At 40.2% G+C, this 16,448-nt stretch overlaps 1 protein-coding gene across 1 annotated transcript; it reads left to right on the forward strand.

The window, feature by feature from the left end:
* The first annotated feature begins 652 nt into the window (after positions 1-652).
* LOC114698020 (olfactory receptor 9A2) lies at positions 653-9,606 on the forward strand. The gene is made up of 2 exons (XM_028876469.2): positions 653-925; positions 8,287-9,606. The coding sequence occupies exon 2, from the start codon at positions 8,316-8,318 to the stop codon at positions 8,907-8,909; it is 594 nt and encodes a 197-aa protein (XP_028732302.2). The 5' UTR covers positions 653-925; positions 8,287-8,315; the 3' UTR covers positions 8,910-9,606.
* The last annotated feature ends 6,842 nt before the right edge of the window (positions 9,607-16,448 follow it).

Here is a 16,448-nt window from a genome sequence, read left to right on the forward strand (position 1 = left end):
AATAAGTTGTCCTGCTACTAAAAATTGTTCCACTGAGGAAATCTGTGTCTATTGGCAGCCAGAAATTATATATCATCATGAGCGGGACTAGAAAAGACCAGTCATAATTTTTATCTTGGATGTCCTTAGGGGAATAAACAACACCCTTTCCAGAAAAAAAAAACATAAGGAAACCAACTTGTGTACCCCATAACAGGACCAACAGACTCCCACAGATGGTTGTGTTTGCCCTGGGGCAAGCAATCAGGAACCTCTTGGGTTGGTCTCTTTTTAGTAGTAGCCGTTTAAGTGGGGAGGGTTTCATCAGCTCCTTAGACAAAAGAGAAAAGCCAAACTTCCCCTTTATCATCCTTATTTCCTCTAGAGGAGTCAGCCACCAATGTCCTATATGAGAGGGAAACTGCTGTGGGATGTTCCAGCTACAGGAAACACATCCAGGCTCAGGAGTGATATCAGCTGAGAAGCAGATAGGCAAGGATCTTCATGTCCTGTATGGTTTAGGAGACCAAAAATCTTATGATGAACAAAAGCATCTCTATCTCCCCACATCAGTTAAGAATCATTAACCACCATTCTCACTTCCTCAAAACCCCAAGCTGCAGGGTGAAACAGAGGTGGCTCTGTGATGTGAGTTATTCCTGAGCAGCACATATTGATAATAAAGATAGCAGTACCTGTATGGAGAGCAGAGAAATCAGCCCAAAATAAAGAGGGAGGAGTGGCTTTACCACCTTGATCAAGCACAAGATCCTCAGTTGTTTATGTCCTGGATTTGGAACTTAACATCCGATTGTTGAATGAGTGGCAAGGGGTGATGCAATCATCTATGACCACTTCCTATTGACATCAGGGTGTCGTTGAGGACCCAAAATGCTGGAACGTTGACCAAATCCAGGAAGAGCAGGCTGTTTTATTCACTGTCCAGGTACTGTAAGACCATCTGGGGCTAGGGATGTGCAGTCAGTAGTTGGAGTAGTCTACAGTCTTTGATTGGAAGTCTGCTAGAACAGATATACATTAAGGACAGGAAATAAAGTGAAGGACTTTTGGGGGGAGCTTTTCTTAAGTGTACATTTGAGACCTCCAGGTCCACAGTCCTGGCAGCTGGGAGAGGGGTGTCTCAAAAATCAGGGAAAGGGGAAGAGGTCCCATCCCCCTAGGAATAGGCAGGTGGGGAAACCGGTTGTTGATTGACAAAACTTGTCTGAAGTCCATTTTGACCTGTGAGAGGTGGATCCAAGTTGATCTGAACCTTATAAAAACCATTTATTTATTTATTTATTTATTTATTTATTTATTTATTTACAGGCAAAAGTTCCAGATATGTTAGCGTATTAGCATTATCATTGTTTGTAGTCTGTACTGGAATTCACACTGTACAAAAGGCAGTAGATTCACGCATTTGAGTCATAGTAAAAATTTGTGAACTTAAAAGTAATTTTTGTTAAGAGCATTAAAAATTATTTTTATCTAGAAGACTGGGTGTATATAGCTTAGACAAATGTTTTTAGTACAATGAGAAGCATTTTTAACTGTATCTTTAGAAAACAACCAAAGGGAAATTTAAAGTATTGATCTTGTGACTATGATAATAATAGTCAGTGTTTATCAGAGTTAGATTAATAGCTTATCAGAACTGTATTGATTAATGTTAGAACTCTGAACTTTTGAAGTTTTAATATGACAATAGCATAGTGGGGGAAAGAAATATGAAACATTTTTATAGACTTTAACCCATCTATTTACACCCTTATAAATTCAATCCACAGACCTGGAATTTAAAACCTTTTTAGACCCTCATCACCCAAGCCTTTGTGTCCTCAGACCTCTACAACCTGTATTTAATACCTTACATTATATTTTTTAGACCTTAGAACAGCTTTTTAGGTCCTTACAGTTTATGTTTTTATATTGTTAGAACTTACATAAGCTTTACACTTTTTTTTATCCTGTTGTTTACTATAAGCCACAGGTGGTTGATTACTGAAGCAGTTATTGCAAAGCAAATTACTTGAAATAAAGGAGTAGTTTTTAAAAAGTCACTTTGAAAACTCTTTGGTGAATTTATCTCTTTTTGGAATCTGGTAGCAAAGCAAATTGTTCTCAGACCTAGTAGTAGCTTTAGGGAAGTGCGGCTGGCCTATGGCTTGAATTTACATAAAAAGAGAACTGAGAAGGCTGCTGAAGCCTGGGAAAGGAACTGGGTGCTTGTTTCTCTTAAAGCCTCACTCAGTCAAAGTCCTCAGTGATCTGAAGAGAACAAATGATAGCTGGAAATATAATCTAAATGGTCTATGTGTCAACTAAAATGACAGTGGCCCATTACCTAGACAGGTTACTCCAGGCTCTGGTGGTCTCCACAGTTTCATTGTGGGCAGTGGTTGTATGCAGGTCTTGGACTGTCATACAGAGCAGCATAGGCCTTTGGTTACCAGAACCAGGTCTGAGATTTTTTTTCTATAAAGGAGCAACTTAAGAGATTGACCTCACTTTGACCAGGTAAAACAGGTGGTCAACCCAAAAGTGTCCACAGTTTGAGCAAAGCTCTGGCAACAAGTGAGGCCTGGGGCAGTTTCACCCAGGGGTTAGTGTTTCCATAATCCAAGTGGGACTATCCTGCCCAATTAATTTTTTATTTTTATTTTGTATACCTTAAGGGTTTCTACTAAGAAGGGACAGTTTTGTCTATTATTATAAGCTTAAACATTTTAAATGTCATATTTTGCAGATCTCTGAGGCATAAATCTGAATAAAAACTTTGTTTTTAATCATTTACTTTAGGCTTAACTTTAAAATTTTATACAGAGGGCTAAGTAAAGCTTATTTTCATAATAATTAATTACAACAGCATTTAGCAAGACTATAAGCATAATTTTGAACATATTAAAGAATTTGATCATTTATAAAGTGACTAACCATTAACTTGTATTTTTAATTATCTTTAACAGTTTACAATAAGTTAATAGCTTTTTATAAGACTAGGACTTTATGTTCCATCGCTGTTAAGTTTAGCCATTAAAAATAATGACTTTGAATTGAAGCTTTTCTAGTGTCAAAATAAAACCTGTAATCATAGATCCAGTTCATAGGGGGACTGGCGACCTTACCGATCCCTTTATAGTGCACCAGGAATGAAAATGGGCTCAGCAAGGAAACCAAATCGGCCACCACATGGTTGAGAAGGGAAACTACTAAGGCTGTCTCTGAAGAAGGCAAGAAGAAATGACCAAGGAAAGACTTTGGGGCTTAAATGAGAATTAGCGAGTGCAGACAAGTTTTAGGAAAGAGCTAAGAACAGTTATGAGGAAGCAGAGGATGTAAATGTCTTGGTAACAAGAATTTCCAGCCAGGACATCTCCAAACAGACTGAAAGAAGACCGGTCAGAGAGAAATGTCCCCAATCCCAGAGGAAAGGCATCCCTTTCCAAGTGATGGGGGACCAGTAAGGCAAAAGGAAGCTTCCTGGCACGCTGGCATGGCTTTCATAGCAAAAGTAAACAAAGCAGAGAGCTCCATAGTGACACCCACCTAATAGGAAAGGAGAGACACGTGCTTAGAGCAGGAAGCAAGCGGAGGAAGCAGCTGGCAAGGTGAGTTAGTAACACTGTCCCAAGTGTTGCAATTAAAGTAAAAGTAGAGGATCGTCTACTAGAATTTCCAATTTAGTGTCAGGGACCTGCCACAGCACTTTAGATGCTGTCAACAAGGCTTCCTTCGGTAATTTCAGCCAAGTGGCCACTATAAGCCATTTTCAGACACCCATAAGAATTTTGTAAGTTAATCCTTTCTGTTCTTTCCCCACTGAATCACTCTGCTAGTGGGCTTGATGCACAGCGACAGGAAATCCCAGCAGCCCCTTTTTCCATTTCTCAGGGGGTCATGTGGAATGATTCACAATCAGCCATTGCAGGGGGTACCAATCAGAATTATGATACCTTGTTGCCTCCTTCTCAGATCCTGAATGAGATAACAAGGGTGTTTGCACCATAGGAAACCAAGCACAAACTTCCTGAATAAACTGTAAAAACTCTATGACTTGACTAGTAGAAACTTTTAAACCTTTTGCTTTAACAATATGCTTACTTTTTCCACAAATGTAAGCTTCTGTGTAATGTAAAAGATGGATCTTTCCATACCATATTTTGCATTCCATTTTACCCCTTGGACCATACTAGATCCTATCATTGATTCTATATGCTTGGTGTCCAAATCAAAGGGAACTTACTCTCAACACGGCACTATGTGTATTCCTGAGGCTTTCCCCCTGCTCTTTGTATGCATGCCTTACTCTCCTTTCCAGAACTGTGAGACATGGTTAATGTTCCACGTGTTGTTTTCTCATATATACCTAACTGTCTCTATTAATGTAAAGAGTAGCTTCCTTTGAGACATACTCTTCCATTTCTGTTGGAACAGGGCACTGCACTGAATTCTCAAACGTTCTTTGATTACCTGTCCTTCCCCAAACCAAGGGCTCTTCTGGTGGGTCTGCAGCACCCTTAGGCAGGATCCTCTCCCCTTCAGTCCCAATACATACCACCTTCAGGTCCCTGTTTGGGCATCACCCTGCCGGGGTTCAGCCTTGGCTTGGGTTCACATTCTGAGGTGGGGAAGTGGTATTGGCACAAGGAAAACATCTGACTACCAGGTGGATTGCACCCAAGTGGCCCCAAATAGCTCCAGCCATTTTTATTTGTATTTCAACAGACTGTTCCTTAGCAAGGTTACATGAACAGCTTTATTATTGGCTTCTATTTTTGACTTTAAGAAATAGGTCTTATTTTAAGGAATACATTGTAATCATTAAAAAGTCCCCACTGTTCCCTTTTGTGCTTCCCCCAATACACCTTCCCACCCCCCACATAACCTTATTCTAGACACAGAGTTCAGCATTTTTGCAGGCTTAACTGAACATGGAACCAGACACATCCTGCTCTGCAGCACTTATGTCAGCTGGTGGCTACTTAGAGCTACAAAGTTAAAAAGTAATAGACATGGATACAATGGTTTAAGGACAACAATACTTAAACCTAAACAACTCTTTCATGTCTGCAAGATATGCTTTTACATGGCTCCCTTTTCTCCAAGAGGGTTTCATGTCTCAGTCTCTCTGTGAAAGGCAGCCTTGGATAAGACACTCTTTTCCCATCTCACTATACCATACTTCTTCCACCAATATAAGCTCCTGTGTATGGTAAAGATGGATCTTTCCATACCATATTTTACATTGCATTTTTTCCAATGGGCCATACTAGATCCTATCATTGATTCTATATGCATGGTGTCCAAAGCAAAGGGAACTTACTCTCAACGGCTGGCATTATGTGTATTCCTGAGGTTTTCCCCCATTCTGTGTATACATATCCTGCTCTCCTTTCCAGAACTGTGAGACATGGTTAATGTTCCAAATGTTGTTTTTTCATATGTATCTGTCTCTATTGAGTCAGAAAAGTTCCCAGGATTAGGAGTTTCAGTTAGTAATTCCTGATAAGAGACTTGAGAAACATTAGCCCTCTGCTGAATCTTAGGGGAAAATAATTTGAGAAAGAACAGAATTTTGCAGCCCTTGCATGTGTGATTGACAAAGTAAAATTAAAAACTTCCCAAAGTATCACCAATATAGTGAGAGAGAAAAGAGCCTGCAAGCTGCATGAATTTTGCAGATTCCCACACTGTCCCATGGACTACCAGTCCTTGCCAAGTGAGAGACCATTTCCATGGGCTTCTTGCCTGGAGGAAACCTGTTGGACAGGTAGTCATATGTTGATCTGAGACTAGGCTGCAGGGCTCCCAATGTAGATGGGGGACAAATCAGGCTTCATGAAGGATTTGAGGTCAAGTTAAGGCTTTCACTAAGCTTGAGGTAGAGGCATTGGGAAATATTAACGTATATTTTTGCAGGAAAATTACAGTATCTCTGTGAGGATGAAGGTAATCTGGGCTCTGATTAGATTCGAATAATGGAAAGAGCCTGAGATAATGAACTGAGAAGAGAACTACTTAGAGGCTGAGACACATTCCAGACAACAGGGTGGTGGGGAAGGCAACCTTAGATTAAGTAGTCCCTGATCAACAAGATTTCAGGTTTTTTCACTAAAAGACTTATAAAAGTCCTGCAACTTAATTGGTCAAAAACAAAGATAACTAAAACTTTTTTCTGATCTCCCCAGATGGATTGCTGAGGGAACTCTCTGAGCTTCGGTTAATTAAAAAGATAAATCTCAGGGACAAAGTTCCCTTGGGAAAGAGAGAAAGGGGGAAGGGAAGAGAGGAGAAGGACAAATTCTCAAGTCTGTACAGTACTTTTATTGCTAGATTTCCTCCTAAGCTCCTGGATAGATTCCATCACCCTCCTCACCACGAGTGGAGGTTCCAGCAGCTTCTACAGCTCAGCACTAGCCAGGCAGGAGTTTGTTTCTGTTAATCTCTAGAACAACAGAAGCAACATGAAGTCCCTCTGAAGAGGTCAGTGATTTCTTAAAGTTCTGCCTCTGTGAAGGAGAAACTAGAGGGATCGGGTGGACAATCTGGGACTTGGATTTCTTGGAGAAGCTGAAGAAAATGGAGCTGTCTCGTTGGGGAGGGCAGCAGCAGAGGGGACCGGCTCAGCCCGAGTCCTCCACACAGCATGCTCTTTCAGCCCTGTGCTGCTCTAGTACTGATTGGAGAACTTCTCCTTGCTGTGTCTGCTTTCTTCATTTTCTGCTGGTAATCCAAAGGCTGTGAAAGAAAAGCAGACATTGATCCCTTCCAACCATTCTAGCCTTGAAGTCTGAGAGCGTCCATTAGAAAACAGACACAGAGAAGTAGAGAGGGCATTTAAAGGAAGGCCAGGGAGGAAGGACAGTGCTGAGGTGAGACAGGAGGGGAAGCTAAGGTGTGGAGGACTGAAGGGTTATGGCTGAACTTGTCTTGGCCCAGACAAGTAGCACTTAACCTATATCATCCACTCACACAATCATCAGCTGAAAAATTTCCACATTACTTATGTGGGTAAAAAATACATGATATAATATAATATAATATAATATAATATAATATAATATAATATAATATAATATAACATAAAATATAATATAATATGTATAATATATATGATGCAAAAGATATTATATTGCTTATAATATATTTATATTATATATTTATATATATTGTATATTCCAATCCTAGTTTGAAGATGTTGTTTCCATAGAACTTATATTCTCAAGTCATAAATGAAAAACAAATAAAATTAAATTTCCTAGTCATATTTTCTACATGATACTACTAGTGAACTAATTATTGTGTACTCTATTTACTCCTCATGTGTGGTTTCACACATATATTCCACTTGAATATAAATTCCACAGGGCAGGAATTTGCCATTTGTCCTCTTCATGGTTATCTTGTTTAATACTAGAGGAGAGCAATAAACAATTAGACACATAACATCAGATAATAAATACTATGAAGAAAAGTAGAGTTCACTAATGAGAATGCTTCCTTGTATGAGGAAGGGTGATTGGAAAGAAGTTTCTGAGGTGATAGTTGAGAAGATAAAAGAACTAACAAACAGAGAACCAGGTATCAGAGCTTCCGATGTTTTGGCATCTGATCTGTACCGGCTCTTGTCTTTCAATATTTCCAGGGCTTTTGAGAGAAAACGCAGTTAGAAAAGAGTGATTCTACTTTGAGAACTCATCACCATCCCCGAGTTTTCATACGGAGATATTGATGTTCTGTAATGTTTTAACATCTGAGGATGGCAAGTACACTGGCCCTAGACACTGACCTTTGTTCTGTTGGCCCCTGATGGCTCTGTGTGGTGTTGTGGAGAACTGGTACTCAAAGTTCTATGCTTTAACCTTTCTCTGGAATGCCATTGTCTTCTGGTACAGTTAATCCAAGAGGAAGAAGGATAATCCCATGACCAGGAGGATCTGTTTGATACAGATCTCAAACTTGGGAACAAAAGTCAAAATCTAGTGATGGACAATCTCTCTAGTGCCACTGAATTCTGCCTGCTAGGCTTCCCTGGATCCCAAGAGCTACACCGCATTCTTTTTGCCATATTCTTTTTCTTCTATTCAGTGACGCTGCTGGGAAACATGATCATCATCCTGATTGTTTGTGTTGATAAACGTCTACAGTCCCCCATGTATTTCTTCCTCGCCAACCTCTCTCTCCTGGAGATGCTGATAACAACTACAATTGTTCCCATGATGCTGTGGGGACTGCTGCTCCCTGGAATCCAGACAATATCTCTGACTGGATGTGTTGTCCAGCTCTTCCTTTATCTCTCTTTAGGCACCACTGAATTTGTAGTGCTGGGAGCAATGGCTGTGGACCGTTATGTGGCAGTCTGCAACCCTTTGAGGTATAGTGTCATCATGAACAGTCGTACTTGCATCTGGGTGGTGATTGTGTCCTGGGTGTTTGGCTTCCTTTCGGAAATCTGGCCAGTTTATGCCACATTCCAATTTACTTTCTGCAAATCAAATCTCTTAGATCATTTTTACTGTGACCGAGGTCAGTTGCTCAAACTGTCTTGTAATGACACCTTTCTCACAGAGTTCATTCTTTTCTTAATGGCTGTTTTCATTATTATTGGATCCTTGATCCCCACAATGGTCTCCTACACCTACATCATCTCCACCATCCTCAAGATCCCCTCAGCCTCTGGCCGCAGGAAAGCCTTCTCCACCTGTGCCTCCCACTTCACCTTTGTTGTCGTTGGCTATGGCAGCTGCTTGTTCCTCTATGTGAAACCCAAGCAAACACAGGCGGCCGAGTACAACAGGGTGGCTTCGTTACTGGTTTCTGTGGTAACCCCTTTCCTGAACCCATTCATCTTCACTCTTCGGAATGACAAAGTCAAAGAGGCCCTTAGAGACGGAGTGAAGCGTTGCTGTCTGCTCTTCAGGGATTAGCTCTTCTCTTTATCACTCTTCGGTGGCATAACCTAGAAAATCTCAGCTTCTCTGTTCCATTAAAGTTGCTGTCCAATCTGAATCCTGTGCACAAATTGCAGTCATGCCATGGAAGATCTACTTCCGAACCCCCTCCAAAGGCACACCAATCAGATGAATCTCTTTTTATGCTACCAAGGACTTTGCAGACTTTGTGTCTGCCCTCTTTGTACTGTTGAGCACAAGGATGAAATGTTCTTGAAGACACTGGAGGGGCTAGGGAAAGGCAACAGTGTTTCTTAAGCATCCTATTAGACCAGTTACTCAGGATCTGACTCTGAAGATGTATTTCCTAGAGGAGAGAGGAGAAGAGAGATGGAATGAGAGAGGTGTCATCAACAGAGGACAAAGATAAGCATGAGCACCCTGGTTCTTCATCAACTTTGTTAAGTCATTCTCTATATTTTATTGCAATTACTTGACAAGATGTCTATCTACATTTTGAATGTCTTTGGCTTCTCTTTTTATTTTTAATCATATTATGATTGTCCTGGCTCAATTGGTATATAATTAAGAATGTAGCATTGTTTGTATATTGGCACAGAAACAATACAGAATGGTAATGGGGCACATGGCAAACTTTTCCTCTGATAAATCTTGGTAGTGTCCAGAAGGAAATATTTGAGTACAGGAATAGGAAATATTTCTTTTCTTAAACTTCAGAGTATTGCATAAGCTGGCACTCTTTGAGTCAGGCATAGAAAAAAAAGAAATATAAAGTTCTAGCCCTATAGTAAATTTTAGAGAGATAGTTTTGTGTGTTACAGATACTGAAACTGCCATTTCTGTTCAAACTTATCTCAGTCTAAGATTTCTAACTTCAAAGTCTAGTAGTCCCTGATACCTTCCAAATGATTTCTCTTTATGAAGTATTTAAAAGATGAGAGGCAATTCAAGAAATTGGGTTTGGGGGAAGTAGTTGTGGAATTTTGCATAATGTTAGAGGAAGGAGTTTATTTATATGGCGATAGTCAGTAGATCTTACCATCTTTGAAGTGTTTGTGTGTGTGTGTGTGTGTGTGTGTGTGTGTGTGTGTGTGTATGATAGGAACTCTGGTACTCACTGCTAGGCAAGCACTGGATCACTGAGCCTCATCTCCAGATTGAAAAACTTCTTAACATCCTTATAGGAAGTGTTTGGTCTGTCAGCAACCAGTCCTTTCATTTGTCTTGGATTGTCTCTCTTTTCCCTACATTTTGAAAAATAATTTTGCTGAATAGAGCATTATTTTCAGTTTTAGTTTTTATTGTGTAACTTGGGTACTAGTGGTCATATGAGGGTGCACTAAGCACGTTACCTGGCACAAAGACTTGAGCACCAGGAAAGACAGAAGATCAAGTCACAGAGGAAGAAAATGTAATAGCTTTATCCAGTTGGGATGGGAGAGGCCTAGGGCTGGAACTTCAATAAACAGATGCTGGATTGGGTGATTACAGGACCTCAAGGGCTCCTCCCCATTTCTCCATCGGTCATGTTTAGATCCGGTTCCTAGTATTTTTCCTTTAGTTCTTGCAATGTCTTTTGGGAACAAGAAGTCACCATGTCTGGGAGACCAGTTCTGCTTTCCTCATCTATCTCTGTCCCCCAGGTGGACCTTGGATTTTATTTTCTGTTGGTATTTAGCACTCTACCCACTTCCTTCTGGTTGTCATTGTTTCTAACTAGAAGTCAGTTGCTGATCTTACAGAGTATCATCGCCTATGAATTTGGTTGACAAGAATATTGTTTTCTTGTCTTTTTTTTTCCCCACAGAAATTGTTGTAACTGTCTTTGAATTTATTTTTTGAGAAATGTATTGACTTCTGTGGATGTGTAGATTAATGCTTTTCTTTCTCTTTCTCTTTTCTTTTCTTTTTCTTTCTTTCCTTATTTTTACTAAATTTAGGAAATGCCCAATAATTATCTGTTTCTGTATTCTCCTGTTTTTCTCATACTCTTATTAGGTATATGTTGGTATACTTAAGAATGGGTCATAATTATCTGAGGTTGCTCCTTTTTTTCAGGGTTTAGTCTTTGTTCTTTGGACTTCATAATTCATTTTGATACATATTCAAGTTTATTCATTTTTTTTCTCGGTCATTTGAAATATACTGTTGAGATCCTCTAGTAAATATCCATTTCATGCATGGTACTTTTAAATGATAATAGTTTCTGTTTTGATCTGCACTCCTTAGCGCAGAGAAACAGGGTCATCATACTTTAATTTTATAAGCACTGTTTCCTTCAGTTCATTGAATATGTTTGAGTTTTAATGTGACATACTGCCTCTCACACATGCAGTTTCTGTAATCTACTTTTCCTCCTGTGCATGGGTCATTCTTTACTGCTTCTTTACATGCGCTATTATCTTGGGTTGAAAGGTAGACTTTTTGGATATTAAATTGTTTATTGCAGGTACTGGATCCAGTATTAACAGCTTGATTTCAATTACTGTTGTCAGTTTGCTTAATGTTCTGGAAGAACTATTTTTGTGTGGTATGTGTCCTTGACTATATGTGCCCTATAGAACGACTCCTCAGTGGATAGAGGCTTTGACATCCATGCAGTCTTCCTGAGGTGATGGTGACTTTATACAGGATTTTTTTTTTATGTAATTCTGATCACATCCAGCTGTTAGGCTCTGTAAATTGCTAGCTGGTTGTTCATTTGGAATCCTCTGCCTGGTTACTTAATACAACTTTATTTGTAAACGAGACTTTTTTTGAATTAGATATCAAAAACATCTATTCTCCTTCAGGTAGACTTTTTGGGAAATTGTGAAATTTAAGAGCACTTAGGTGCATCCTTTCCACATCTTCTAAACAAGCAATTATATTCAGGCTGCTCACAGCCTCACATTCTTCAGGGAATTTTCCTTGACTGGGAAGCAGCCATCTCATGAAGGAAGTTTATATTTTACTCCTACCCAGTCCAGGATAAGTGGCTGATGTAAAGACACAAAGTCATTTGATGTCAGATGTCAGTGAACATACCTCTTTGGAGGTATTGACATCCCTTATTAGACCATGAAGTACATAAAATTAAGATTTTTTTCTTCTTTGTGGGCTAGTATTTCAGAAATTCAAGGTCATGGGAACTGTAAGAACTATATAGCTTAGTAGATACTCTTTAGTAATATTAATAATAGACATTAATAATAGAAAATAATAGACTCAGTCTACTTCCAGCAATACAGCAGAGTTGAAAGTTTATTAGTTTATTTTCTGTTGCTATAACAAAATACACATACTGAGTACTTTATAAAGATGGGAAGTTCAATTTTCCCCCTATGCTGGATTCTAAGAGCTTGATACAAGCATCTTCTTGGTTCCAGTTATGGGGATGATGTGGTGGGTGCCATTAAAATAAAGAGAGTACAAGCAGGAGCGGTCACATGGTAAAACAGGAAGAAGAATGAAAGCTGAAACAACCTAGATGACATGATTCTTCCCACCCTTCCCCCTCTTTATTATTTAGGGATAGGTTTTCACATACACTGTAGCTCAGGATGGCTTGGAACCCATCATGTGGTCCAAGATGGTCTAAAACTCATAGATATCCTCCTGCTTCAGCTTTCTGGATTGCCTGATTATTAACATTGTATTCTAATGTAAACCATTGCATTCAAGGCGACAAGCATCAATCTGTCGGTGGGTGGTGACATCATTACCCTCTAGTCTTTGGATGAAGATTTCTGTGATGATGCAAATGAGAACTATGAATATCTATCAATATTTCATGGTGCGCTACTTGCCTTTCTGTAGCTGTCATGAGAAACTCTGACCAAGGCAACTTAGAGAAGGAAGATTTTATTCAGGAATTATGGTTTCAGAGTGTGAGTCCATCACCCTTATGGTGGGGTGCTGTGGGATAATGCTTTTGTACACTGGTTTAATAAAATGCTGATTGGCCAGTAGCTAGGCAGGAAGTATAGGTGGGATAAGCAAAGAATTCTGGGAAGAGAAAGGCTGAGTCAGGAGTTGCCAGCCAGACACAGAGGAAGCAAGATTCGAAGGCAGAACTGAGAAAATGTACCAAGCGACATGGATAAACATAGATAAGGATCATGGGTTAGTTTAAGTGTAAGAGCTAGTCAGTAATAAGCCTGAGCTAATGGCTGAGCAGTTATAATTAATATAAGCCTCTGTGTGTTTCCTTGGGGGATGCCAGTGGGAGAGACTTGTCCTGACTGCTGGCCAACTGGGACACAGGAAAGCTTCACAGCAAGTAGACAGGCATGGCATTGGAGTAATAGCTGAGAGTTTATATCTCAACCCACAAGGACAAGGCAGAGAGAGAGAGAGAGAGAGAGAGAGAGAGAGAGAGAGAGAGAGAGAGAGAGAGAACGACGAGCATGCTAACTGGAAATGGTGAGTGTTAGCATTGAGATGCTCAAACTCACCAAGGCCTTTCGTGTGCCATTTTACAACAGTGTGGGCTTTTGAAACCTCAAAGTCCACCTCCAGAGGTACACCTCCTCCAACAAGGCCATACATCCTGGTCTTCGCAAACAGTTCAGCCAACTGGAAACCCAGCGTTTCAATATATGGGCTGATGTGGGCCATTATCATTCAAAGCACTGTACTTGGCCTGAATCAATGACCTGATTTCCTGATGGAAAATACAGTCCCCTCTCTTACTTGAGGATTATACAGAATGCAAGTGATCTCTTCCCAGGTGAGTCTAAGTAGTTTCAAGTTGACGATTCAAGCTAGCTATCACTAGGGGAATGATCAGATATTTACAGGACAGTGGGACAAAAGCAGTGCTAGAGAAGATATGGGTAGCAGACTGTTCGGAGGTACTCACCTGCAGCCCTCTCACACACTGCCTTAGAAGACAGTGTTTGCCTTCCTCACAATCTGATTCTACCTTATCTTCTTCTAAAAGGATGGCAATAGATTTTGCTCTCAACATAGACTTGAGAACTGAGGCTACCAGCGAACTGGGGACATTATACACCAAAGCTGCAGAAAGCCTGGCCTGGCATGCACCAGCAAATGTATGACTGGAGGGGATTCAGAGAGCAGGCCATTAGGGGGAGTGCTTGGAATATGAAGCTGGACAAAGGAGAAGTGCAGATTTGGAGGTATTCCTCCATCATGGATAATTTCACACTTTAGCCAATGGTCTATAAATAGGCTAATATATGCCATTTGTTGACTCATAAAATTTTTCAAAAAGTAATAACCTTTATTAAAGTAATAGACCTGCCCAGTATAGCTGTGGGAAAGTATAGCAGGAGGAACTAGATGGCTTAGAGAGTGGAAAAGCTATAATTGATGTGCATTAGACAGAAAATCCTACCAGCTGATCCTGTTCCTCAGAGGCCTGCAGGACACTCTATTAAGTAAGGTCATTTTCAAAAGTGCTATTAAAGAGGGTATTGCTTGCGATGGCTTGTTAGGAGTCACTGTTTCAGAGCTGGGCTCTCTAGTAGCAGGACACACAGCTGGCCACAACAGCAAAGGACAGATGGATTAACTGTCAGATGGAAAACATACTCACCTAGCTTAGGAGGCAGAACAGTTGATATGTCAGAAAGGAGTGATATGAATGAGGATCTTAAAAGATGGACAATATAACATGATGTTCATGGGTAAAATACTGAAAAGTGTACTACTTAGAATACCTAATCAAAAGGCATTTGGTAAATGAGAGGACTACATGCAGTCACTCTAATGGAAAGTTGTGATCCTTCCCACAGGCTCCAGATTTGAGCCAGTTATCATTGTTTATCAAATGGGGGGGGGGAAGGCTGTGACATTCAAATGGAAAGGATTCTGCAACACAAAGAGAAAAGATCCAGTAAAAATCCCTTCACCTTGCCCCAAGTGGCCATCAGCCATCTTCACAGATAGCCACAGTTGTTCTAGTTTTATTTCTGTTGCTGTGATAAGTTATCTTGACCAAACAAACAAACAAACAAACAAACAAAAAACCCCCAACAACTTAGAGGTGAAAGGAGTTTATTTCATTTTACTCCTACAGACCATCTCTATGGAAAATCAAGGCAAGAATTTCAAACAAGCATCAGATCACACGCACAGTCGAGAACAGAGAATATACACAGTGCTCACTCGCTCACTTGCTCGTTTGTGCTCAACTCCACTTTTCCACTCTCCTACAGCACAGGGCCTCCTGTCTAGTGAATGATGTCACCCGTAGTGATCCGAGTCTTCCCATATCAATTAACTCAATTAAGACAATACCCTACCCACAAACAAACCCAGTGTAGACAGTTTCTCATTGAGGCTCTCTTCCCAAGTGATTTTGGTTTTGTTTTGTTTTTCAAGTTGACAATTAAAGCTAGCTATCACAAGAGGGATAATCTGATATTTATAGGGCTGTAAGACAAAAGCTGTCAATGGACTCCTTAGAGAAGATACAGGCTGTTGGTGGAGTACTCATCTAGAGCTTTCTCACACTGGCTCAACGGGATCCTCTCCCTTTTCTTGTCTTTATTCTCTTCTTCCTTCATTCTCTTTTCCTCTCAGCTAATACTTCTCCAAATGCCCTCTCTGTCTCCTTCGTGGATTTCTCTGTCTCTCTCTTTCTGTTATATACATGTACACACACACACACACACACACACACACACACACACACACACACACGGGGCAGCAGGAAACTATCAGGAATCATGCTAGGTTCTGAGAATTCAGAGATGGAATCCAGATTGGTTTGTGTAGCTGGAGGGCTTTTCTGCAGGTTCCCCAAGCCCCACAGTCCCACAATCCACTTATAAAATAATCACTCAGACGCTTATATCACTTATAAACTGTATGGCCGTGGCAGGCTTCCTGCTAACTGTTCTTTTATCTTAAATTAACCCATTTTTATAAATCTATACCTTGCCACATGGCTGGTGGCTTACCAGCGTCTTTACATGCTGCTTTTCCTGGCAGTGGCTGCAGTGTCTCTCCCCCTTTTTCCTGTTTCCCCAATTCTCCTCTCTCTTTGTCCTGCCTATACTTCCTGCCTGGTCACTGGCCATCAGTGTTTTATTTATATAGAGTGATATCCACAGCACTTCCCCTTCCTTCTTTTTTTAAAAAGGAAGGTTTTAACTTTAACATGGTAAAATTACATATAACAAAACAATTACCGAGCAAGAATTATAGTTACAATATTAAAGAAGATGTCCTATCTATCTTATATTTGTGAGTTTAAGGTTTTATAGCTAACTTATCTTTTATCATAACTGAGGAAATTACGACTATCTAGTCTTCAACCACATCAAAGACCTGAGAAGGAACATAATGGTACCTGAGAAATGGTAGATGGATGCAAGCAACTTTCAGGAATCTTGCAAGAGTAGACCAAGACAGCTGGCAGCCTGGACAGTCACCTAATGTTTCTCAGCATTGTTGGTGCATTCAAATTGGCTACAGGCCTAGAGTATCTGACAGACCATTTTCAGAAGCAGGATTTCTGAAAGACCATCTTACCCTGTCTTGGCAGAGTACAGTGGTCGCTTTCCTTGTGTCCCGCTTGTCCAGAAAGGAGAGCATTGCATT

The sequence above is a fragment of the Peromyscus leucopus genome, chromosome 3 (assembly GCF_004664715.2).
Source record: "Peromyscus leucopus breed LL Stock chromosome 3, UCI_PerLeu_2.1, whole genome shotgun sequence".
In the NCBI taxonomy this organism is placed as follows: Eukaryota; Metazoa; Chordata; class Mammalia; order Rodentia; family Cricetidae; genus Peromyscus; species Peromyscus leucopus.

What these genes read in the sequence shown, in the direction of transcription:
- LOC114698020 (XM_028876469.2), top strand. Translation starts at nt 8,316, where the DNA reads ATGGCTGTGGACCGTTATGTGGCAGTCTGCAACCCTTTGAGGTATAGT.